The sequence below is a fragment of the Anopheles moucheti genome, chromosome 3 (assembly GCF_943734755.1).
Source record: "Anopheles moucheti chromosome 3, idAnoMoucSN_F20_07, whole genome shotgun sequence".
In the NCBI taxonomy this organism is placed as follows: domain Eukaryota; kingdom Metazoa; phylum Arthropoda; class Insecta; order Diptera; family Culicidae; genus Anopheles; species Anopheles moucheti.
Window position 1 is genome coordinate 41,904,429 of NC_069141.1, and position 26,961 is coordinate 41,931,389.

Genomic DNA, 26,961 nt, shown 5'->3' on the forward strand with positions numbered 1-26,961 from the left:
TAGATGAAAACGCATACAACTGTTACCGTCGTGCCGCTTGGTTTCGGCACGACATTAGCGAAATAATGGACGTTGTTGATCAAACTACGCAAATTGTTGGTATAAATAATTGAAGTTCTCGTTACCACTTCAGCCCACGCGCAAATAGGCGATGGGATAAAACAGGAGACATTACTTACTAGCTGTAATTTGTACGAACCATCTTCAAGGGGAATCGATTGCTGTAGAGCTATTTTTACATAGTAAGGTTAGTCCAGCGATTTCTCTGATACGAGTTCGATTCACTCAAAACGTTAATGATTTTTTCCCAATTTTTTCGTTTTTTTTTTCTTTTCTGAATGTAATTTGTTCCTATACACGGTTTCCATTCGCTTACCACAACATAAGTCGCATGCCAGTGCTAGCAGTGTCTTGGCTTGTTTTGGGTATTTGCTTATAAAATGTTTCTGTACTTCTTACATGTTTATTGGGCGTGCACTGTTTGCTGTTTAAACGTATCGATCACCATTTACCAAATCTGCGCATGCCGGGTACGCTTATCTTCTGTTCTCGATGATGAAACGTTCATCACACGTCTTCTAGCCCTCTTACAAATCAAACAATCACAGGCATAATCCGTGAATCCTGGAGCATTTCCGTGTTTTGATCCAGGCTGGTAATAGTAAGCAACATATTGTGCTTTAGTATAGGAAGAACTGATCTCTCTACCGTTGCTTTCTCACACGTGGCGTGCATGGCCTAGTTGTCGAAAGCATCACCAGCAGTGTTGGAGTAATGCAGACGCGAGGACGAGCTGCCGATGTCATTCTCGTCCGATGGGTCGTACCACTCCGGCACGCAGTGATCATCAACAGCGGTACCAGCACTGTTGGTACGGCTGCCCGTGTGTAAGCCGTAAGCATGATCTTTGCTGTCGTCGTGCAGCAACCACGGATGAAACAGTACATCCTCCGAGGCAATACGTTCTTCCGGGTCTCTCCGAAGCAGGGCACGTATCATACAGCGCGCCTTTGACGAAAGGCACTCCGGTACAGTGAACTGTCCGCGGCTAATTTTTGCAAACAGAGACGCATGCTCGGAATCGTTAAACGGATACCTAAAACGAAACAATGAAAGAGTGATGTGTTAGTTAAATTATTTCATAAAAGCAGCTTTCCACGAAGAAAATTAAAAAAAAAAAAAACAGAATCAATTCTATTCTACTGCTTCTAACGGTTAAACTAAAAAATGGGAATCTGTCAGGCTTCCATCCAACCGGCGGTTAACACGCGAGCGAAATCATTTTACAAAAAGAGCTCCATGGTTCATAAGAAAAATCAAACAGACGGCAGGTGGACTACCATAATTGCAGGATTCTAAAACGAATCGCCTTTACATCGCACAACCTCCACCAGATGAACGGCGATCCACGGAAAGACAGAAATGAAAGAAGTGGCAATCAGAGAAAAGCATAATTTTCTCTCCATCCATCTTAGCGTCATCCGTGTGCAAAGCGTGCAGCAAGCGAAAGAAAAGGCAAAAAAGTGATGCATCAGTTCAAAATTGGGATAAGCAAAGGACCTGGACCCGGGAAGTTGATCGTCCATCTGTATCGTTTTTGTAAGCCCTCAGGAGACCTTTGACAGTAGCGGTGCGGGAACCTGTATCATAGCGAAGAATCCTCTCCTGACCAAGCGAGCGGCGGCGCAAGATGCGCACCCGTCTCGTCCAAATGCTTTTACACTCAACGGAGTACTATGGAAAGTCCACCCGCCAGTTTCCTCCCTTAAACGCTTTTCTTTTTGTTATGTCTTAGCTCGCCGCTCTTCAACGTCCTTACATTCGCCTCGTAGTACGCACGGTGTAACGGCGCGACCGATGAGGATAATACACAATACACAGCCGGCTACGCATATCCTTTGGCAGCGACAGGAAACTGTGCAAGCAACATGTGTTTCATCATTATATTGCCCTCTTCGTCGCTCTGTCCCTGCTGCATATTCCGTGTCTTTGGCCCGTCCATTCAAGCGTTTGCCACCGAGAACCCACAGGGCATGGTACCGGGACGCCATCATCAGCCTCACAACACACCGAGAGACAGAGAGCCGAAAAACGTTGATGTTTAATATCCTTTTCTTCGTTTTATGGTGTGGTGGTGGCGGTGCTACCTACTATCGCCCATGCTGTTGCACGGTCAGAGGTTAGTTCAGACAGTGTAATAGGAAATATGGAGAAAAAAGCACACAACACAACCCGGATCGACATCTGCTTGGTTTTTTGTACGGTTCTCCTCGATCAGTGCATTTCATTTCATATACATTTCCTGCCAAGTTTGTTCGATCCCGGGTCTCTTCTCGGTTTCGGGCCAACAGACAAGCAGAGCATATACACCAATGCACAAATGCTTATCGGCTAACCGAATGTTATGGTTGTACACGCATGATTGGGATGCGTTCTTCTGGGATTTAAAACGATATATTTTTTTCACTCAAAAGATCTCTTTAAAAGGTGGAATGGTTAATTCTTCTAGTTGTACTGTTTTACTAGTTTGATACAATTGGAAATTTTAAAAGTTTCAGCACCTCGTAGAGACCATTCGTGCAGCCGAAACATAGTGGATTGCAGTAGGTTTGTTTAAATGAAGCATGTTAAAGATAAAACTGTTTGGACGATCGCGTCCTTACATCGGGCAACAGCTTATCAGTTACTATTTGACCGAATTGCTTTTCAAATGTGTTTCTTTCTTTGTACAGCTTGGCCCACACAGTTTCAGGGTCAGGCCGTTGACAGCTGCGATACGATCGCGATCGATTGTAAACGGAATACTGTCGTATTGAATGATACCAAGTCTGTGTTTGATTTAAGCGATTAACTTTAAACTTGACGATACGAAAAAAACATAAGAGATAAGTTTTTAGCACTTCTTGCTCAATGATTTACAACTCCACACCGACAATTAAAGATATGTTGATGTGAAGTATTTTTAATTTTCGTGGTTCGTGATCACGTTCGTTTGCTGTTGCAATTGCGTGGGCATCTCAGTGGACTTTTACAGTTCTTCCCGGCCGTGTACATTGTGCCACTTGAGATGGACTAAGTTAGTCACTTCTGAGTTTTCTGAGGTCTTTTTTAACGTAACTCCACCGTCATCATGACAGATGATGCAGATGCAACTCTTTGTATCGCGAATCTTCGTACACGATTCGTAAACTGGTTCTTCTAATGCAGCTTAATCCGGTCCCCTTTTGGATACCGTCAGCATGCAGGAACAAATGAAAAGGAAAAAAAAAAGGATGTCCGGCATGTTAGCAACGAGCAGCGGGCACGGTACGTGTGAATGCGTATACGGAGCACGCAAATTAAAGCCAAAAACAAAATGTGGTCGCGTGTGCACCTGCCGCGAAGTTATTCCTCACTCCTTTTTTGGTCGTATCCTGCTGCCTGCCTGCCTGCCTGCCTGGTTGCCGGTAGTCACCATCCTTTACCAGCTAAAGGCTTATGTTTTTGGTTTTTCTTTTTTTTTTTGCTGTGAGTGTGGTTTGGTTCGATTCTTCGCGTCCACCACGCTTCTCTGATAGTTCGCTTTTGCTTTTGTTGAGCATCTTTCGCTAGCAAATATGGCCGCTTGACCGTTGCGTGTTTTGTTTTATTTTCTTTGCGGCATCCTTCGTCTTTACTACGCTTGGCGTCGGCTATTGCCCTTTGGGCAGTTGAGCTGCTCCTTATTCTTACCGGCGAGTGTGCAAAAGTACATGTGTTTCTTTTTTTGTTGTTGCTTTTGGTACTTCCTTACCATTCGCGATTATTGCTGTGAGTTACGCACAACAAGCGCTGGTGCAGCACATTATCAAATTCTGTACTACAATATGGAATAATCTTATTCAATCAACATGATCTTAACGTTATAATACTTTAAACGCAGCACAGAAGTGCGAGAAGCATTCTTAAGCAGCGCGAATGGTGAATCTCCTCTATCTAACCGTGCTTTGGCGCTTTAGCATTAGTCAACAACACAAAATACATCCATCAATAGGAATATTTAATCTCCTCCACTATAGCGTACAGTTAAATACACACGTTCTAGAAAAATTACGTCACCCAAACATAACAACCGCGTTGCATGACTCATACCAACTGCTTCAATCCCGTTTGTCCATTTGAATCATTCAGGAATGAGTAACGACAGTAACAAAAATCTTTACCGTAAATAATCCTCACCGAATGGTCAAATTATGCTCGTTCGCAACGTGGACTGATGTCAGCATACGTCATCATGACGTAGATCACGATGCTGAGCGTAAATTCTCCCTTCGGGCTAACATGTACGACAGGGGAAACGTAATAAAACTACCATCGTATAAGAATTCGGAATTTCACAGCATTTGGCGGCAGTATTAAGATTCTGCACTACAACAGTTCTATCGTACGTTGGGATCGACGCACTGCGTGTCGTGGCGCACAAGCATGTTTCGACGTGATTCCAACGCTTTCGCGTCACCGTCGCCGGCAGTAAACTGTAAAACCAACGATAATGAAAACCACGGAAACGATCGTTTCGAAACGACCAACGGCTGACATAATTCCGTCGGGAGTCATCAGCGCCATTCGGTAGAAATCGTGTTCGGGCAGGTTAAGGCTTGCGCACAACGTAGGATCTTCGCATGCCGTTCCAAACACTTGAAATGCCTTCGGCCATGGTACGACGGGTTTCGTCCGGAATGCACCCACAAATGCAATACGCATCGATGCAACGGAAAACAAAGACAATATTGGTTATCTTCGTCGATCGTTACCGTTTGTGAGTGTCAATGTTGTTTTTGTACAATACAGTCACAAATGTGCACGAATAATCCTGTTGATACCATACCCAACGACAGCCATCGTCGCATCGTCGTATGCGTGTTGTGTATTATCTCGAGGTTCATTATCAGGAGGAGTGATTATCGCTAATTCTAGCAATCCCTCAAACATTGAAGTTGCAAAACAAACAACAATGCAATGTGGCAAATTACTGAAGTAGTTCCTAATTTTTGGGATGAATACTGATTAGTGTTGTGCTGAATGAACCTTTTGAGAAGAGTCTTCAATATGACGCTTTATTGAAGGGTATTATTCAAATCAGGAATCGACTCTCAAAAGATTCATGAATCCTCAGAGCGGTTCATGCTCTTTGGAGACCTAAAGTGGAAGGGTAGTCGTGTCCGTTTTTGGCAACTGATGAGCGGGAGAGGGAAGGTGGATGTACATGACGGACAAGTTCATAGGCCAAAATCCAGTCAAATGGATGATTAGTGAATCTTTGAAATTGAGATTCAGTTCAATACAAAGATTCATTCGGAATCATGAATCTGAATCGGATTCACCGAAAACTAATACCGATACGATACCACCATGATGATTTATTACGATCCGAATATGTTCACACGATCGATCGATCATCGAACTTGGCAATCAAATTAAATCAAAACCACCTAACCATACCGGCTTTGATCGAAAATAATGAGTGCGTATAATGGTTTCTTTCCCCGAAATACAATCGTTTCTTCCTCTCTAGGCAATTAGCCACTTCCGCACTGTGAGCGGTATTGCTGTGTGGGGGAGAATGTGTGGTGGTGGCCCTACCTTCCAACCAGCATCGTGTAGAGTATAACGCCTAGCGACCACATGTCGGCTGCCTTGCCCGAGTACGTCGTATTGACACGCAGGATTTCCGGCGACACGTAGGCGGGACAGCCCCGTTTGTCCTGCAGCAGATCCTCGGCCGGATCGTCGAGTACGACCGCATCTTCCAGCGATTCCAGTTTTAATTGCGTCCTGCAAAAAAAAAAACAAAAGAAGGTAGATCAATTAGACGAGCGGTACCGAGCGGAACTCAATTAGCAAATGCCGAGTTAGTCTGTTGATGATATATTGCTGTGTGGTCTTTTGCAATGCGAATTCCAATGGAGTAGAAGTGACCTACGGTAATGACAGGTAATGGACTTCGAACGGACCTCCCAGAATGGAAGATGGTCCATATCGTATCGGTTGATTATCGCATAGAAGTTGTTACCGGGGCAACTATCTGTGTATGAATATTTTGAAGATGTTTTCCTCTTGCAGCGTACAATATGTAAAACTCCAAAAGACAACCCCCCAACCAATATCGTCTGCTAGACATATCCTTGTAAACGATTGCAAAAACACTCGACACTACGGCGCATTGTGTAAATAACAATTTCACGACCGTTACCTTGGCCCTCAGGGTTGCAAGCGGGGGGGACATGATGTTTCTCCATTACACCACCCCACACTAGCGAGGCGCCTGTGAATATCACTCGATCACGTGTTTTGGAAGGGTGGCGCAATGTCTACACCATTGGATACACTTTGTTGGCCGGAATTTTTGGGGTAAATTGTATTGTCGCATCAATACGCGCTGACATCGCTTGCGTTTCGATCGAAACATTGGCTATGATCAAATATCGGCTAATGCAGCTTTTATGGGCATTCATAATTTCGGCAAATTTTTTGTTTACATTGCACACACCATGCCGAGAAGACACGTACAACACATACGGAGATTCTCAAACGTGTAGGTTTTCTTTTATAGCGTTTGGTTGTTTCTCTTTTCGTCTCGTGTTTGCCCCTGAACAAGCGGACGATCATCAATTTCGTCATCTAATACCCGATGGACACCCAATGGCTACGCACGGTAGTGGTGTGTCCTCCAGGCGGTTTCTGTTTCACACTGAAATTTTCATTACCACAGCCACAAAAAAACAGCGATTGTTTCTCTCTTTTTCCAATTCCAATCCACAACACGGCACACCACCACCACCACCGTGGATCGGTATTGTGGTCTTTTTCGCTCGTTTTCGGCCGGCAAATGCACGGCAACCCCCCTCTCTCGCTCCGCTGGTTGTTACTTGCGCAGAACCGCACCGGGTCGCGGGCCAACCGGCCCCTCCCCGGCCGCATATATCCGGTGGTGCCTCTGTGCCGGCCGCGCTGGTTTGGCCGAAGGTGAAACACCGGATTGTTGTCATGTAAATGAGCTTCCACCCGGTGCACCGGACGGTTTCATCGCGGTTTCTACGGCGAGGTTTCTTCGCGATGGTGCGTCACGCACCGTCACCTTTACGCTTTATCACCCTCGCCCGCTCGCTCTCGCTATCACATCACCATTCGAGGTGGCGAACGAATCTTCCTTTCTAAAATTTCCCCTTGAAAAGTTATAACAATCAAAGGTCGTCCAATGTGTGCTAGTGAGTGCACGCTCGCTTCCTTAATGAAAGATCATGCGTATATTTAAATAGAATTCAAAACAGCGAATGAGCCGATGGAAAAGGAAATTAAATGATATTTATTGAATATCAAACTACTTGCGATTGCTGCAATTTAAAACAACTGTCCGATAGATAAACAATTTTAAAAAATAAGCAAAATGCACCAGCCTACAGTATGCCTCTTTTAAATGCACTTTTGCTTTACATATGCATGATGCTTGCTTTACCACTCCAATATGACCCATTTGACCTCAAAAACATTTAGGATGGAAACAATTTTCGCTCTCATTGTTAAAATAAAGTTATTCGTCCGAGAGCTGACTTTTGATTTTTTGCATCGTTTATTTTGCACCTTTACGTGACTTATGGCTCTCCTTTTCGCGATGAGGCAATGAGAAATTTGAATTAAAAAAAAACGGAGGAAAGCAACGACGAACCAACATTTTATCGGTAAATAAACCCGCACCCGCAGCCCGTTTCTCGTGCAGTGTGTTATAATAATGATGCAAATTTTGCGGGCAATCACAACAATCGCAACTGACAAAAAAAAACCGCGTTCGCGTCCCGTTTTGCTTTCGTGCGACAACACGGGATGATTATAAATCGCGCGCTTGGCCAGCAAGCCGAAACCCACCGTACCGAACACCACGGCGACGGATTTAGCGCGTTGGGCGTTTGGGTGTTGTAAAATCCGAACCGCTGTCGTCAATCGCATGGCTCGAGCGCACGACAGTCCTTTACAGGCGCGAGCGATCGACGTTTGGTGTATGGTACGGTGTCGGTGAGTTGTCGCTTCATCCTGCAGTCCCCGGTTGAACGGTTGAATCCGAGCGTTTCGTAAATCTCCAACACCACACACAGGCGGCACCGGTGGTGAGAAGGTGTTCGGATCGAGCGTCTGGGAGCGCGGTGCAAAACAGTACGCCGCCACGTTTCGCAACATCATGAAATGAATCAAATCACACTATTACTCACACATTACAGCGGGCATTACACCAAACGTGGCAAAGCCACGGTTGGCACAGGAAGCGATTTATGCGCGATCCCGCATACTTCCTTTCGGAAATACTTTAACCCATTACTTTCGCGTAGTTGGAACGATACAGCTGCTGCGCAGGGCATGGACAATAGCATCAAGGTCGAGGCGAGCGGCTTCATAACGTGCTCTGTGCTATGTTTGAGCAGAATGAAATCGTTTGTTCTTCGAATTTCACAACACTCGCTGGCTGGTGGTGTAATATGATGAAAATGTAGCAATCTTATATACACGACAAAGCAACTCGCATCAATTTACGTTTTGATATTACATGTCGCCGACAGTTTATTATGTTTGTTTTCTCTGTTGAATGAGTAATTTTTTATAATCAACATTTGGGTTTTTTCCCTTGATTACACCACATAAATCACGTGAGGTCCAAAAAGTGGAATGTTTTGAACTGAATTCTTTGTTTTAGGGCATAGTTCTACCTCATTATTTCAATGAATGAAAGCCATCGAATTTTATTGGAAGATGATGATAAAAATTCTCTAGCTGAAGCAAGCTATCGGAAATGGTTTGCAAAATTTAAAACTGATAACTTCGCAATACTACAGGATCTCGGCGAAGATCCTACACAGAGGCAAATTAATATCTCTAACTATTGAATTCCCTAGTTGCACCATGAGATTATCTCGAAGCGAAGAAGAAGATCCTTGAAGATTCAAGTACGGAAAAATACTTGCAAAACCACTTGGAGTAACTTAGCATTATCTATCGCTTAAAAGAAATAGAAAATGACATTGAGTACATTATGATCCGAAGCAACTTCTTCTGAGCAAATGTTCCAATTGCAAAAACGAAAGGGCTTTTCGTGTCGGATTGGAACAGGTGATGAAAATTAGCCCTATTGCGATAACTGAACACGTCCGCAAGTCTCGATGTTTACCCTAGCAATATCTAGAGTGTGAGAAAAATTCTCTACTGACAAAAAAGGCGGATCGAACGAAGCTGGGACTATATAGAACATACTACTATATAATAATATACGCTAGGACTATATAGTTCCAGTAATCACATACGCCTCTAAAGCAAGAACTCTGTTCAAAACTGACGAAACTCATCTAAGTCGCGTTCGAGAAGAAGATGCTCAGAACGATTTTTGGTATGTGTGGAAGAACAATGGAGGAGCCGCTACAGTGACGAACTCTAGAAGCTGCAATGAGAAAATCTACTCCACTCGCTATACTGCCGGGACATTGCACGTTCAGATCACCATAGTTCCGGCTGTTAAAGTATGATCTGGCTGACCGGCATTTATCTAAGTAGGATAACAATTGAAGCATAGATCGATGCTAATCGTGGGTAGTGTCTAAAAAGCCAGTTTCAGGTATAAATAACCAACAGTCCACAAGAACAATAAAATTTCAATTAAAAGCGCCACGAACTCATCTGAGCTTCTAATAAATTTGATGGAGTTTTAAGTTATTACCTATGATACTCATTCGCTTCAATTTCAAATGTAACACATTCATCACCAATAGCAGGGGGTTGAAGACAAGTAACCCTTAGGCAAAACTGCACAATGGCCAACATGTTGGGTCGGGTTAAAATGTACGACAAATGAAAGAAAAAAAAATGTCAACAGACACACCTCCGACCAATCATGCTGATCTCTCATGTGCGCAACCAAATGGGACTGCTCTTTTGCCACGCCGAGGAAAACCGGGGTGGTGGTTGGTTCCTAAGATACATTTCGAAAAGTTTCGAAACACCCGTATGAACGGGAGCAACGCAAAAGGGGATTGCAAAGGGACACATACAAACATTTTACGCCAGAGCGTACACAAACGAGGCTCCCAAATCCGCGCGTGCTACTTCGCGCGCGTACCATTCAGCCAAATTCGAATAACGCAATTCTACACCACCAACTGCGCGCTACTCCGCATGGTCGACGGCGACGTCTCTTTGGTTCGCGCGTTGCTGAGTGCGTCATCGGAACAGAGCGGTTGGTGTTGTATGTCTATGTGGCGCGACGTGGTGGAGTGCAGCAACGTATATTAGCATTGCATCATGCTAATGCAATGCGCACGTGAAAAGGTCCAACCGAAAGAACACGAGCCACACACGTTCGCTGCGGCCGAGAGTGTATGCGAGCAACTAGCTATCTATGAAGTACGGGCAGACGCTGTCGTACGAGCGGTGTGGACCTTTTTTCCAAGTTGTGATTTATATTTGCGTCGTCCCGCCAGAGAGAAGGGAATGCTGGACTGGAGGAGGTTTTGAAGAGGAGATTATTCGACTCTCGATCATTTCGCCAGCCCAGACCGAGTGTGGCGGAGTGTGTTGCAATCTTGCACTACCTAGAACGGGAATACGCGAAAGAAAGTCTACCGAAAAGCCGATTCGAGACGATTCCGCTGCGATTACTTTAAATAGACGTACGATTGTACGATTCTCGGCTCGGTGTTGGTGAAAACGAAGGTATGAAGGTATTCCCAACGCGTCAGTGAATGTCGCTCCGGTTTTGGGGTTACGTTTTCACGAATCTATGCTACAGTGCGGTCCGTTAAATATTGCTAAATGCTCGAATAACATTCCATTACTCGGGCAAAACAGGCAAATGCCAACTGTGCTCTTATAGTACAGCGCGTACTGCGTGTAGGTAATAAGCCGCCTATCGCCACGTTTGGGAGTGTTTGCGCTGTGTGGAGTGGAGCCGGCTATCACGCTGCGATCATCGCAAGTCGACTTAGCGAAATAACCTCACCAGCTCTCAAGTTCAAACACGCTCTCCTGCGCTCACAAACGGATGGTGCAACATAAGTATGTGTACATTTGAATAAAAATAGTACTACAGCGAGCAGTGACAGATGAGATGCGAACCAGTCGCAGGTATAAGATATTGCTCAATGTGTTCTGCTTTTGTAATATCGATCAGTTGATCGTACAACGGAGGGCAACACAAGACGATCAATTATTTGGACAATTTTGGATCCCTTTTCCTCTGGTCTTCAGAATGTGCCAGTGTGTGTGTTACTAATCAATAATATTTCATTAATGTTCAATTTAACACAAACCAGGCATTTTGAATAATAATACTACCCACTCGTCGTCCGTGATACCAATGTCTAGGCAATATCCTTCTTCCAAAAGGGAGTGAACAAAGAAAAATATCGATTACAACTGCACCAAACATTACGCGCTCATGCAAGCCGCGTTGGTAACTGAGATGGTGGACATCGTGAACTGCGCGTCTCGATCGTGCATAAAAACCATGATCGTGGTCATTACGAGCAAGATGCCATTTTTGCACCGAACACGCCTGCTGAAGTCGGCAAAAGGTTATTGACAGACGGTCCAAGTACCGAGCGGTGTGATATATATATATACATGTGTATGTATGTAGGTGTTGGCGGCTGGGCCACCGTCTCGACGCAGCTTGACATGGGTGAATGTTTCAGCTATTTATGGCCATTGGCGCCTCCGAGTTGCTGCTTGCCGTGGTGTGATTTGCTACTACTTGGAAGTATTTTTGTGACTTCATGCTTTAGTACAAATACTAACGACAATGTGCTAAAAATGTTTCACATCGCTCATAATGCGGTTGGGAGTTTGCTTTTCTGCATTAAAACAAACATATGAGATGTACGTTAAGGTTTGCGACCGAGCCACTCAAGTTGATCGCGATCAATCAGCGTTTGTCACCGACTCCAGCAATGTTCTTTATCGCAATGGTTTACAGAGACTCAGATAGATATTCATTTCCTGTTCCTCTTGGCATTCATCAACTGGGAAACCTTTCGAAAACATGTTACGTATCCCGGAACCCATTGGTTTCCTGTTCATTATCTAAATTTTCCTGCCTTCACTGCGCTATGCCTCCATCCGCCATACACTAATGGCCATTCAGACATTCCTCCGCGTTTGATTTCGCTTCCGTACCGTTACGGCGCGTCTACACCCTTGGCAAGTCTTTTTCACAGAGTTCCAGCCAACACAAGAGAGCGAATGAAGAATGAAGATCAAAAGGTAAAACAGAAAATCCTAGCAAAGGTTGTACATTCAACGCAAAACGAAAATATGCAATTGCGAAAAATGGTCGTTGTGATGGAGGTGAAGATATCGGGAAGAGGAAGCACCGCGCCGTAGCAAATTAATAGCTCGAAGCAAACTTTGCCTTCATGTACACAGGAAAAACCTGAGAAAGTTACGGCACGGTTTGGCCAACCATCATCATCATCAGCAGCAGCAGCAGGTACTATCTCCGAGTTATTTTTCTTCTTCGGAAAGCTTTCTTTTCCACGGCCCAAGAGTTCACCTTTTCTCGTCCATGTGAAACCGGGGAAGGTGCTCGGCTAAAGAGATTGATTCTTTTTTTTTTTTTGTTGGCAAGTTCTCGGTTCCTGGTTGGCAATTGCTTTCCATTGAATAAAGCTCTTACACAATGTTTTCACGCAACTACGGCAAGATGCATTGGAGAAGTGAGCTTGTTTAGTTGAGAGAAATTGAACATTTAAAATGCGAAGGAGAGTGCTCTTTAAGAAATAATTGTCCTCTTTCGGAGCTCTGATGCATTCAAAAGGTACATGAGATGAACGGTTTTTCCTTGTACCTTGTATGGCAGAGATCCTGCACTTTTGAAACAGATGTAATTCAAAATCTGCAATTGGTGAATGCATTTCATGGTTTGTGAATTCCTGTGATTTTTTTCATTTCATACGTTGTCTTTCTGATACGAACAACGGGAGATCTTCGAGGAGGAAGCTTGCCGGGTTATGTGTGTCTCTGACAGTAAGGCGTTTAATAATCAATTGCGTCTGTTAAGCAATAGATCAACCACCCTACGGCGATCGCACGGCAGCAGTTAGGTGAGCATACAGGAAAACCCACATCGACGAAACGCGCACGGTCGAGCGAAAGATAGCGAGAGACCGACAGGGCAAACACAGCGAATCACTCTATTCCCAATCGGAGTGCGTTACATATTTCAAACGACGGCAGCACATAACTTGAAACGCACTTTGAATTATTTCCCGTGCAACAGCGCGCGCCACCCATGCGCTGCACCGACAACAGGGAAGTGAATGTATAACGCACAGAGAGCGCTCCCTTTTGCCAGTCGGAGCACGCCCTGTTTGGTCAGGTGAAAACTATACTTTTACTAACCAGTGGTGAAATGCTGTGGTGCAGCTGGAAGAAAAATGAGTGATAGTAGGTACGCGGATGGTTATGCAATTTCACAGCTTTTTTTCGCCATAACACATCTTGCCGAGCAATCAAACTCGCAAAGGTGTACACACACACACATTACGAATCATTACATTTGTGCAAGCGTCAGGATTGTTAAGAGTGCCGACGTACGCTGAATTATGTAAATAAAAGCCTTTGCTTTTGTGTGTTGCACTTTTCGGTAGTTTATATGATTCAAGCGAATGTAACGTTTATGAACCTTACGAGCCCGCGTTTATTAGGTCAGTTCAGAAGCGCAACGTAATCGATTGTGATGTGACCTCTTTATGATCCTGCTTCCTGCTTTAAACACTGTTAGCTTCCTACATGCAGTGGCACAAACAATTCCACAGCATCTGTTCAAAATGCGCACCAATTGGATGCAATGCTAGAATGGTTCCTCCGTTGCCACCAGGTCCGTCCGATTCCCAAACCGTATTTCGTGTTGGGATGAAATCTTCTCATCCCAAACAGTCCCTTTTTGCGTTCACACCAACGCAGAACACCAGGTAGACCAGAAGGATCCGCACACATCTTCGGTCCCATGAAACTCGATCAAACAACAGCCGGCCAGCCCGACCTATGCTGCACGTACACGTACGCATGTGAGCCTTTGTCACCCGCATTCCTGCTTTGTCTAGCTTTTCAATATGCGCCGAGCGCTCCACTGGATCAGTTAGTCAACCGTGTCCTGGAATCTAAAACTAGGAATCGTAATGCATTCCTCCCGCAACATTTCGACCCCGGCAGGCACATGATCGTACCACAGCAGCATATGGAGTATCGGCCAGGAATCAGACGTTCAAGCGCACTGCAGTATCGCTGCAGAGAACAAACGCCGGTACGGCAGGGTAACAATGCCCCTTTCTATTTCTGGGTAGTTCCTCATGGTAACCGTAGTAATCCTTGATCTTTCGTACGGCAACCGTTTCTTGTTCAAATAGGAAAAAAAGGTTCAACGAAGGTGCTAGAGGCCATCCCTGACCTCGACAGCCATGCCTCAGGTAAGAAGCGTTTGCAACCTGGGTACGAACGAGCAGAAGAATCGAAAGAAAGCTGTTCCCATATTTATACACTCCACTATCGGCTGTGCATCATGCAGCATAGAACGATGGGAAGGGAAGCGTGTATGTGGGTCGATAATGTATACCATACCTTCGCATCTTGGTCCTTTACCGACGTGTAACACATACAATTCTACACTGGGAACACCTATTATACACCAAGTGCAATGCTGCACCAAGCACCAGACTTGTAGTTCTTCTCGCAGGACGCTCCGGGTGCATTAAGGCAGCACGCCGTCGTAAAACAGTGCAACAAGCCCAGTATGTGCTATAAAAACCCCTAACCGATCATCCTGCAGCATTTACCGCGCTGTAACACTGAACATCTGCAACAGTTTTGGGCTTCCTTTGCCGGCATTCTGGCTATTCGAACGATCGGTTGTGAACGGATGAAAAAAGGACAACTGTTTTTTTTTTGTAGGTTACAAACAATGCAAACATATACAGATATGTGGGTGATTTTTATTGCTTCAATATAGCCATTATAGCATAGCCTGTTTTCGGTTTCCCTGCTCAGAGAGCGAACGATAGGATTTATAACTTTTTTCCCACAGATCCCCTTCCACATTCATACAGAATGGTAATACGCTTGTAATCATTATTAGCCTCTTTCGTTAAAAGAATAAAGTGAAAGCATCTGCATTTCTGTGGCTTTTTATAAGAAAAACAAATAAAAATCAAATCTTCCCTTCGCACAACATGCTACAGCACTAGTTATTTAGATCTGGTCGATCTAAGGAGAATAAAACAAATGCTACAGTTTGTAATGGAGACACGACTGAGCCACCCAATAAATGCTGATAACGCTCAAGGCACTTGGTGCTCCGGATAAAAGGGAGTGTGAGAAATAAATATGCATCCCACAATATCTGAAGGCGCGAAGATTCATGACTCGTGAGAACACATTATTTTCGGTACGTACGTCTCGTTGGAATTGTACCCCAGAAGAGTGCTCAAGCTTATCGAATTTCTTTTCATTAAAAGACAGCACGTTTACCAGACGCGAACAGAGATCATTAATATGCTGAACAGTATGCAGGTTACAACCGGCGTTTTTGAATGGCTATAAATATTTCGTACAGCGTATGGATAAATGCACAAAATTTGGCGCAAAATACTAAAACAAATTATTTTATTACATTATAACGCTATTACGTTATCGCTGCTAATCGAATAAGTGCCGCTGGTTGCTTACTGTTAGGAGTTAATTATGCTCGATAGGTCAAATTCCGATTCAATTAACGTTGAGATTTGTAAACCACATACACACAGCGTTTGTCACACAGATCGATTACACACATTTCAACACACACATATTGGTGCCCTATGTTGGGGAGTATGTATTCTCCTTATTAAATTTATGCTTATTCAATTAAGCTTATCTAATTTTACTTTATTTCACCGCACTTTTTCTCTCACTTTAATTCAATTTGGAATCGACACATCGCCCTTTCGCGATCGTGCTGTGAGCCCGTCAAGTCAGCTCGCTTTCCCGGTGGTCGTTCGTACCTTCCGCAAGCGATTCATGTGCTCGACTTTATTCACTTAGTAGATGAGGTAATGAGTGCGAACTAATTGCTGTTAATCTAATAAATAATACTCATCGGACATACGATGGTTCTATATGAGCCTAGGAAGGAAGTTTCCTTTTTCAGTAGCTGCGAAACAAAGTTCAGCTTGAGACAGTTAGAAGATACACGATGTAAAACAGACAAATTTATGCCTAACCAGATATGAATACCGCCATGAAATTATATCACAGGCTAATTCATAAGATATTGAACAAAGCAAATCTTCGAAATTTGTACTTTGCTTGAAGATTAGAATTTGCTATACGATGAGGCACTAAGGATAGGAAGGGATAATGATGAGGTAGTTCCAATGCCAATCCAATTGTGCTTGGGGTTGTTGCAACATGCACCGTTTTCCCCCATTTTCCCCGACACACCGCCATATGCAACCGAACCGTACTCAAGGTTCTGGGGCTTGATCTTCTGTTTGAGCAAAAGAAAAACGACACAACATCTCCCACAATGCTGAAGACAAAAGCATTAGATGCAGATCGCGTCCACAGCTTGGTGAAGGTGGAGGTACACACATACTCCTCTGCTGGCCGCAGATCGACTTTTGGCGGTCTGAACAAAATCTTGGTCATGGCCAAACAGCTCTCACCTTCTCCGTGCCGTGGTCTTTTCTCGCTGCCTGCTAACTGTTTTCTCGTCTACCGCTGCAATTGTTGTCTTCAATCGTTCTTCTTCAATGTCTCGCAGGCATCGTGTGCGGTGTGGGGAGCGGTTGGAAAAGACGACTTAACCAATTGCAAACTTCTACTTGAATGTTCGCCCCACCGCTGAAAGCCAGAAAGATGGTGTGGACAAATACCAGACGAAAGGTCTTTTCTGTGGTCTTGATCTCGGTCAAATGTACACCCGCCCGTTGTCGCACGGCAAATAGCTCCCCCGTCGTAGCGCGATCGAGACCTTCAATCCGAAAAGCCGTATAGCTCCGTCGGTCGTAAAAACGATCTCCAGCGGAAGATGATATTACCCACCGACCGCCCATGTCTTGTTGTTTCTTAGTCTGTTAGCAAACGCTTGTTTGAAAGATGCTACTGATGAAGTTAAGTTGCGGTAGATGTATTGCAACAATTGCCATCACATCATGCAGAAGATGGAAATATAACCACCATACCAATACGTGTTCGATGGACTTCGCTTTCTCGAGTGCGTACACCGAGGCGTTACTTACTGACTTGTAGTAATAATAGCAACAAGAACTCCGTCACATCGGTTTTAGACTCGTTGCCGTTTTAACTATTTTTATGCAAATTTTTATTATACCAGCTATTGCACAACATGAGAGTGATGGATGGTGATCATTCTATCGGTGATTATCTACTGCTCATATCTTAAGTTTTACATTTACATAGTAGAATATGTTAACGAGTCAGGTACTGCCCTTGTTGAAAGAGTTCTGTGTTAAACTGTTCAACTCTTTACAGTGTTTATACATTTGATAGCCTTCTGGGCACCATTCATTCGATTCGTCAACCCTTAGCCAAATGTCAATATAATTAGGCAGGTGTTAACAACATTAGCAAAAGGTAAGCCGACTGTGTGTGTGTGTATGTGTATATGTAAATAAACATTGAACGCCTTTTCCATGGGAAAATCATTTGTTTAAATCCATCAAAATTGCATCATACCGACAGGGGTTGTCCTTCTAAGCTGCCTCGTTTCTCTTTGTCCCACACCCTGTACATGATACCGTACCATCTACTTCGTTGTCATTGCTCCGAACGGCGTAGTGTACGGTTGTTAAGCCTAATTTATTCAAGGGTACTAATTAGTACAGTTTGGCCGCTACCTGCCATTACTCCGGAGCACCGGCGCGCTCTTCTCGCTTACAGCATAGCCGCCGTTAATACAACCACACTGGCGAAGGTCAGTTATCGGCGTCGGCGCACCGGGGGTTGTTCTGGATGTTGTGCAACAGCTAGCACGAACAAAAATGTTCCGCTGCACAATCAGTAGCGCCACCCGCATTAACGCTGAGTGGAAACACCAAAAGAGTTGTGTATGCTGGCCGAGGGCTTCACAATCTCGAGCTGACTCTGCGGTAAGGTTATGCTGTCTTCGCTCCAAAAATTCAACGCATCATTGTTGGAGGTTGTAGGATGCAGTGTTGCCCTCCACCGTAACTAACGGTGGCAAAATGTAGCAGCAGATGTAGTATAGAGTGTCGCGACATCACCACCTCTCGCCCACACCACCCTTTTTGGCGCGCGCGCCCGCCAGACTTGTTGGTTTGTTTCGCATGTTTCAACGGTAAAGATCAACTTCCATTATTTGAAAGAATTGCGAGATGTCGGTTTACCTTCGTGTCGCGATTGCGTCCAACTCTCTGTCTCTTTTTTCCATTGATTTCGTACACCGGCGTGCTTCCTTGCTCAATCCTTCAACATCCATCCCTTCTCTGCGCGTCGCAGATGCGTTCGATCGTACGAGGCAATCGTACAGCCAAGACAAACACAGCTGCATGGCTCGACGTATAAGCGACGGTATTCGGTGGTTAGGTGAGAAGATTATGTTGAATGCCACCCATTCGTCGATCTAGCACCAGCCTCCTTCTACTGTACCACCTCCCACCCCACCTCAAGCGTAAGCGATGCAATTGACCTCGCAATACTCCAACACACCGGCCGTACTCCAAAACACTGTACTCCGTCCGTTTTGCAGTGTACATGGGTTGTAGTGGTCACACATCCGAAGCGGTTGTACGTTTTCGCATCGTGGTACAACACACCGGAGAGAGCATTGGTTTTGCTTGTGGTTGTGCCGTTGGAGCTGGTCGCGAGCTGCTAGGCGAACAGCGGCGACTGCCCAGTTGCTCGGTGGGGTCTCCTCTATTGGCATTGCGATAACTTTGACGATCGTGCGCGACGGCGAAACCGCTACACCACGCATCCAATGTCACGTTGCAACACGTGCTAGCCTGCTTTAACCGGTTATTTTTGTCCCTGTCACTCTTTTTGCTCACTAAAATGATCACTCTTCTTGCACACTAAAACGATCGGAAAGTTAACGTATTTTTAAGTGTTTTCATTTAAAGCCATATAAAACATCTTGTTGTTCTCTAACGTATGGTAGAAGTTAATTATTTAAAATATGTTTAACCTCTACACAAGTTCTAGTTTTCATCACCATGTCAAGATTCTCAAGATCACACAAGATCTTTCAAAATCTTCGCAGCATTCTAAAGAGCTATCGATAAGCCGTGATTGCACAAGCATCACTGTAACCACGTGCCTCGATTTTTTGGACAATGCTCTTATTCGCGTTATACCTCTCTGCCACCACCGTTTGCCTTGAAACATGATTTCCATTACGATTGCGACTCTATTTCCTCTCGATTTCCCATCCCTTTGCACATGTACCACCTTCCTCTCCAATTATGATGGTGTATTTCACTGTAGTGCCCATACTGTGGTTGTATATTGAGGTCATAGAGCATATGGCCAAAGGCAATGCACATTCGGGCAAGCACCCTAAAACCCCAGCATAGAGCAACCCAGCAAGCATATTGTGTTGCGTTGGGTGAGAAAAATGAGCAGCGAAACAAACAAAAAAAAAACAAGAGTAAAAAAGCCGTATGTCCGCCGCTAGCATGCCGCACCCAAGACACGGACCCACCTGGACTGCTGCATCAACGTCACCGTGGTAGAAAAAAAATCCCAAACGGAGCGAAGAAGACTGGACACAACGCGTCGACCAACGCGGGAGAGAATGAACAAACATGGCGAGCTCTCGTCGGTGGCCGGTCTGTCCATGTAAAGGCTACTCATTGAACCATAGTTTTCAAGGTTCCGTTGTTCCAGTTTACTACCCATGCAACGAGGTAACGCGAGTGGAGGTCTGCAATTTGCCAACCTTTGGTAAGCAATAGCAAGCTGTACTCATCATCAACTCTCATCAGAACATATCTGGTCTTTGGAGAAGTAAAGGTGTACGGTACAATTGGAACTTGGTTCAGAACATAGAACCCTCACGAGAAAATAAAGAATAAAAAGGCTTCATCCCCAAAGATGTTTGCTCTATCAAGTTTCGTCCATATTGTCCAAGTACGAAAGTTACCTACATGAGGCAGCGGGGACAATGATGATGACCTTTCACGGTCTAGTGAAGAACAGAATATTGGTTCAGCAACGCGTGGTGGAATGCTTTACTAAGAATGACGCGTGCTTAAACACCAAAATATTGGCTTGATTCACCGGTTCCGGATGGGTGCCGGGTAAGAGCAGAAAATCGGTCCCCTCTACGGTTTCTTATAACGCAGCCTCAAGCCTCAATTTCCGACACGCGCGCAATAGTAATTGCGTACACTGGTAGATATGCAACACGTGGCAGCGGCAAATTTTATGCGAATTTTCCTTTTTCCCGATTCTTGATTCTTACATTAAAGCACGCTTTTGCTTACTGAACTGGAATCGTGGCAAAGCCATGCTCACCCTTGTGCCTTTTATACGTCCATCCCTAACTTTTTAATTGGTCAAAAGCCTGAAACACCGCCAAAGCGATCTGCTTCAGTTCTCTTTGGCGGTCCGAGGGAGAATCACCTATTTTAAAAACAGCAAGACGATCGTCTGAGTCGCGTGCCGGTATCTGTAGACACCAAAAGATCCCCTAACCGATGTGTGATAATCGTGTGCGGTTGAGAGTACGGGCTCAACCGAGGGAACAATTCAGTTATCTTGCATAGGTATTAGTTTCATAGAAGAAAAATACCTCTTTACGCAAAATTTCATTTGAACATGTATTGAAGATAGTTTTGAAAATCAAAATTGCGTAACAACTATTTCTTGCAGTTATTGAAGATGTATCGCAGATAGTTTTGAAAATCAAAATTGCGTAACAACTATTCCTTGCAGTTATTACAGAATTATTGCAATTCTAAAATATTTTATGATCGGAGAACCTCCATCATATTTCGATACGATCTGAGACTGCTAAAGAGAATTTCCCCTCTGATGGTAGCATTCGAGACAACTGATCGTTACTTTGTCCTCCACCATGTCTCCGTGGTCTAAAACCCTCTAATAAGTAGCCACTAATTTTATTAGCTAACCTCAACACTCCTCAGGCCAACACTATTGCACTGATGCACACACAATCTACAGTAGCAACAATAAAGCCCTAAAAACAGTAGCATAGCTGCTGCCAGATCTCTGAGTTAGCTCACTCATTGAATTCAACTCAAAAGCCCCTTGTTCTGCTACCCAGCAATTATGATCCGATCCACGGTTCACGGCAACCATGCGCGTGATTGACACACTTTAGGCTACAGGAAGTTCCGGAGAATGGATCTTGCAGTTTTGCATCATTTCTTAAAATCTCCCATAACCTTCATCGAGCTGTGGGCGAAGCATAACGGCATTAGGTACAATTATGCTGCCGCCCATTCGATTCCGTCGATGTGGTGATACTGTAATCCCCTCAGCAAAAGGCAAATTTAGTTCCAACCACAAAAACCAACCATCTACTTGGTCCAGATAAAGTGTGTTCTCTCTGATAAGTGTAATCTCATCTCAGCGGCTTTGCCAATGAATAGCACAAGGCGCGCGTTTCGCTAACGTGAGAATTAATTTCGTTCACATATAAAAACATTCTGGGCGGCATTTTTATGATTTCTGCACCGCATGCCGAAGGAAAATCTTGACACACAATGTAAACATACTTGTACGTGTAAATGTTTGCAACTTCCGAACGTAAGGTTTGTTCAATGAGTCGTTGTATTGGGGGAAACTGTGAAATTTATTCTAACAATGAATCAGTTCCGGACCACAAACACTACCTTGCCACCGCGTACTGACTGCCACGTGTATCACCTGTATCCAACAGCGCAAACAAAGACTCATATAATTGCCCCTCGCTGCTGATTCTTTCAGCACACATACGGCCTGCTTCAATGCACAATCGACGATCAAGAACGCATTATTCGCAGTGTCGATACTTTCACGCTTTATGTAGCTCATGGCTGACATCATGGTGCAAGGCTACACGGACCAAACTGGTTGGGAATTTTCGGATTTCCAAAAGTGGAAACCAGATCTCCATCACAACGTTCCACCTACGCGGCGAATAAAACCGATCGTAGCTGTTCCAACCTGTTGCATCTTAAATGTTTCTTCGCAAGTCAATTTCCTGTAGCTCTTGTTTTGGTTTGTGTAGATGTAGTTGGGTAGATAACCCGTTCGCTCCATTAATGGAGGTTCAGGAAAAGCGGTCCTCTACCGGTAAACGCAAAACTGAGCCTCCCGTTCATCAACACAAAATTTGCTGTTTACTTACCTCTCACGGTCCGCAAATACAAACTTCCGCAACTTGAGATCACGCAAGACAATGCCTTGCTCGTGACAGCTTTTGACTACTTCGCACATTTGCCGACACAATCGCCGCGCTTCCGGTTCACGCAGCCGTTTGCGCACCCGCACGTACGAATGTAGATCACCCTGCCGAATCGAAAAGGCACAAAAATGTGCTTAGTTTGGGTAAAATCAATCTCGACCGCAGGCACTGATACTAACCTCCGATGGGCTGTACAGCAGATACGTTTGATTATTGCCCTGTATGACTTTGTGCAGCGAGTTGACGTGCTGGTGTCCGTCCAAACGAAAATGCGCCGTCAGCAGATTGGAGCACGGATTATTTGCAATCTGAAATTGAATGTCACTGCGTTAGTATGGTTGCTATATTAAAACAAGATCATTTGGTACCACATTCGCGCTATCCACTTCGCTATGGGTGATTCTCGCTTATCGGAACACTTTCCAAAATTAGAAACGCACAGAGATAAGCAAGGCGGTTGTACGCATTTGCCAAAGTGACGCAGTAAAATACTACGTAACAGCAAATGAATCATCGCTGTGCGACACAGGCCCGTAATATTAGGATTGTGTTTATTTTTATTTTAAATCCTCACTGTTGGGGATCGCAAAAAAACGTTGTACCGGTTCCCTATGGGTTAATTAATTTTATGCGACCAAAAAAAGCGTCAAGTGCAGTGACAATTAAAATGCTATTAGATGAAAATAACCATTTAACTGATTGTCACCTGATTTGCGCGTTTAATGGCCAATTTTACAGCACTGTAGACAATTTGTTGAACAATTGAACACAGCAGGTATATGCGTATTTTACTTTCAGGAAATTCAATACTGTAAGGGTAGAAACTGAATGCGTTTGAGCTTTTGGGATGTCAGGTAACGCGAGCATCTTTACATACCTTGCACACAAGCTCTTCGTGCGATTTAATGTCGTAGCACCGGTACAAATTGTTTCCCTCGACCGGTTCCATCAACAGGTAGCGGTCGACGAGAATAACAGCGTTTAGCGGTGGCGGCGTAACGTTCGTCGAGATGGCATCTCGCAACGGATAGGAAGCAGTTGATGAACCGCCGCTACTACACGCACCGCTACCGTCATTCCTGTATCGATTCAATCCAGCTAGAAACGAACTTCCGGGAGCCGGTTGCTGCTGCTGATGCTGTAAATGCCGATGCAGATGGTACGGGTGGCTGGAACAGTGCCGATGATAGGGACACTTTTTGTAGCTGGAATTTGTACTGCTACTGTTTCTGGAGTTCCCACTACCACTCGAACCCATGTGGGCGGATAGTAGACGGTTCAGTATGGCCACGCTAGCGTTGACATCCGTCCCAGCGGTTGAGCCAGCACCTGGTGAAGCATGGACCGCTTCGGATGTCGTATTTGGTACCGTGGTACCGGCTGTTCCGATCGCGGAACCATCGGGCACTACATTTCCAATCAGAGGCACAAAACCAACCGAACCACCCACCTGATCGTCGGGCTTGTTCAAGCGGGGTAGTAAATCATTGACGTGCACTACCGAAGCAGGCGGTGAGCCATTACCCGCACTCATTATCTGCAACGTGCGAGAACTGTTGAAGCGCACACAAATTCGTAGGCAATGCCAGGCTAGTAGTAAAACAACAAGCTTCACTTTTCAGAACACTTGAACCAGATGATATCTCGCGTGGTAGAGTATCACACTTAGTTTTAAGGGGGGTTTCAACAAAATTTTCTTAGCAATACGGGTTTAAAAACTATTAACAACACTTAGCAACTATACTTTTTTACACAAATTCAGGAACGATTCGGTTACCGCGCTGCTATCTACATTCACCGAGCAGGGCTCCCTTCCGACTTGCAGATGGAACTTGGGATCAGCGAACGATTAGCTATCCCGTGGCAGAGCCATTGCGTGTGACTCATTCTGATGAACCATTTTGATGAAATTTAAAATAAACACACAGTTCTGCTACCTTATTTTACACATTTATCACACAATGTCGCACGAGCCTGTATAGTAATGGGGTCCGGACAACATTGACAAACACTTCATATACACATTTTCGCGATCGTGGATACACACACACGAAAACGAACAATCTAATCGTAGCTAACGAAGGAGACACACAACCTGCCGCGAGCACAACTTCGCCCTCGCATACATTAATGAACAACACCGCGTTATCACAGACAGGCACAGAGGGGGCACCACACGTCACGTCACAAGGCTATAGTAAACACATTGTTTCCCATTGGCAACGGCGGGCTTGGTTGAAACCGAATGCGCGACCACAACTACTTCTTCCTCAGCGGAACTGCCTGGCCAAATTCTACGTTGCACAAAACACTTGAACGTGGGGGTTTTAGTTGAAGCCGGCGATCATTGTCTTGCGATGAATGATACTCGAATATTGACTGGCGATGAGGCTGATGTAGAAGAAACCAGAAAAAATGGAGTAAGTAGGTGGAAAATTCAGCGCTTCAAAATTCAGCAGAAATATCTCTACACTCAATAATAGCTGTCGGACAAGCAGAGCAGAATATAAGCCATTTTTACAATACTTGCAATTCCCTTAATACTTAAGCACCTTTAGAATCGTGACATTCTACAAGTATCGAATTGATAACAAATCCCGGAATTCCTGAATTTCACCACACAGCGGCAACAGTATAAGAAAAGGTCGAGGATGTCTTCGATTATTCGCGGCTGTACAGTGACGATGGTGAAACCACCTTTAGATAATGGAATGACGACAGTGGCTGTACCTTCAGGGTTGGCTGATAGTGCCAAAGGGAAGTTAAACAGACGAGGGAAAAAAACTGCAACAACACGTCGCCCTTATCTTATCTGCTCTGTATTCCGACTCTAGCAACCAGGGAACAGGATTGTCTCGTCTTATAGGGGTTTTTATCGCAAATAACCGCACTTGGCCAATAGTAGATAAATGCTTCACGTATCGCTGCTATTTGTACGTATTTCTAAAACTATTGCTAAACACTTTTCACAGACCACAAAAGTACTACTAGTTTTGCAAAACAGCAGCTACTTGATTCAATCCAGTTGCGGCACTATTGCGGAAACCCCTTTACGAATAACATTGCTCCAAATCTACGAAGATCCGGTTGTCGTTCACAATATCGGCGCAGGCCCTGGATGCATGGCACCCTGTAACTATGGCAACGGTACGAAACAGGTCATCCAACGGAACTTCAACGCAGTAGCCACCGCTTCGTTGCTTTCACTCAATCTCTAGTTTTCTTTTACCTCTACGCCCCATTACATTCACCAAGCCACCGGCTTTGCAATTTATGCACTGAACTTAAACATATCTAATTGTGTTTTTTTTTCTACTGAGAAATAAACCATTTGCGTCACCAGAAGCAACAGACGGTATTGGAATGGTATGAATCAAACATTGCTCAACATTACAACACACACTCGCACATCTATGTGTACACGCGTGCATACTTGTGAAAGGACTTGGAAAATCCTTTGCATCCTTATTCTCCCTTGTTTCTTTTTTTTTTTAACTTGAACAGCAATAAAAAAAGAGGTCGCGCGAAACAATGACCTACTGCTCACGACAAAAGGCATAAACCACCCCTTTCGCGTAAAGGAATCATTTATGCTTCTTGTTTCTTTCTGACACAAGCGTCTCCTTCGTCACTTTGCCAAGGAATACCAGATCCTTTTGTACACAAGCGAGTAGCGTATTTCACAATCGTGATGTTTTTTTACATATGCTGTAGTAAAATCATTCATTATAAATAACCACTACATTTCACAACACCTTTTTGCTTTGCCACACACACTTAATTCTATTTACAAACACAAAACCCATACGTGCAAAAACATTCAACCAGTTTCACAATATTAACCCGAACTATTACTCACACACAAGGCCAATTCAAACGCTTCAAATAAGCATTTTTAACACAAAACTTTTTCTTTTCGATTTGAAACTTCACAACTAGCTGCTAGCGCACAGCACCCTCTCGCGTTGGCTTGTGTACGCAGAATAAAAACGAAACATACACAAGCGTAGCTTGGGCTTCGTTGATCCGGGGGTATGTGTTGTGTTTATAAGCGTTGCTACAGTTCTCGTGAATTCGTTTCTCATGCGGAGCTCAATTACGGGCTTGCTGGCAAGATTGGTAAGGTTTTAGAGCGAGTCAGAAAGGAAGGTGGAAGGGGCCGTGCGGGGGCCAGGCGGCTCTCATTCTCGCAATGTTCATTCTCTCGCACAGCGGGATTGGGCTACCACCACAGCTGTTTTCTGATGTGAACAAAAGTACGATATAGAATAATTTGTATGTTATTTGATACTCATTTCCTAGTGCATCAATTGAAATTTTGTCTTCTTTTAAATGAAAACGTTTTTAAAATTACACTCACACTTTCATGCTGAACGAGTAAGCAAATAAAACAGTGGAATGTACTAACAGCAGCTACAGCAACATGTTTATTTGCTAATCATCTTCTATGGGGATGTAATTTCTTCATCCAAAAGCGGAAAACGTGGCCATATATCCGTTGCAGAGCATTTTCATTGCGTTAATTTTATACAGACTCG

General features: G+C 44.3%; 1 protein-coding gene across 3 annotated transcripts; it reads right to left on the bottom strand.

Moving 5' to 3' along the window:
* Nucleotides 1-274: 274 nt before the first annotated feature.
* Nucleotides 275-26,396, bottom strand: LOC128300299 (tribbles homolog 2). Of its 3 annotated transcripts, none has more exons than XM_053036316.1 (6): nucleotides 26,283-26,396; nucleotides 23,301-24,814; nucleotides 22,603-22,731; nucleotides 22,367-22,527; nucleotides 5,602-5,793; nucleotides 275-1,096 (listed from the first exon to the last, which is right to left on the bottom strand). In XM_053036316.1, exons 2-6 carry the CDS (start codon nucleotides 23,955-23,957, stop codon nucleotides 739-741), a joined length of 1,497 nt encoding a protein of 498 aa, XP_052892276.1. In that variant the 5' UTR covers nucleotides 23,958-24,814; nucleotides 26,283-26,396; the 3' UTR covers nucleotides 275-738. The 3 variants fall into 3 exon arrangements, with proteins under 3 accessions (XP_052892276.1, XP_052892278.1, XP_052892277.1); XM_053036318.1 differs by having other exon boundaries at nucleotides 26,232-26,375; XM_053036317.1 differs by lacking the exon at nucleotides 26,283-26,396 and adding an exon at nucleotides 26,179-26,248.
* Between the last annotated feature and the right edge of the window lie 565 nt (nucleotides 26,397-26,961).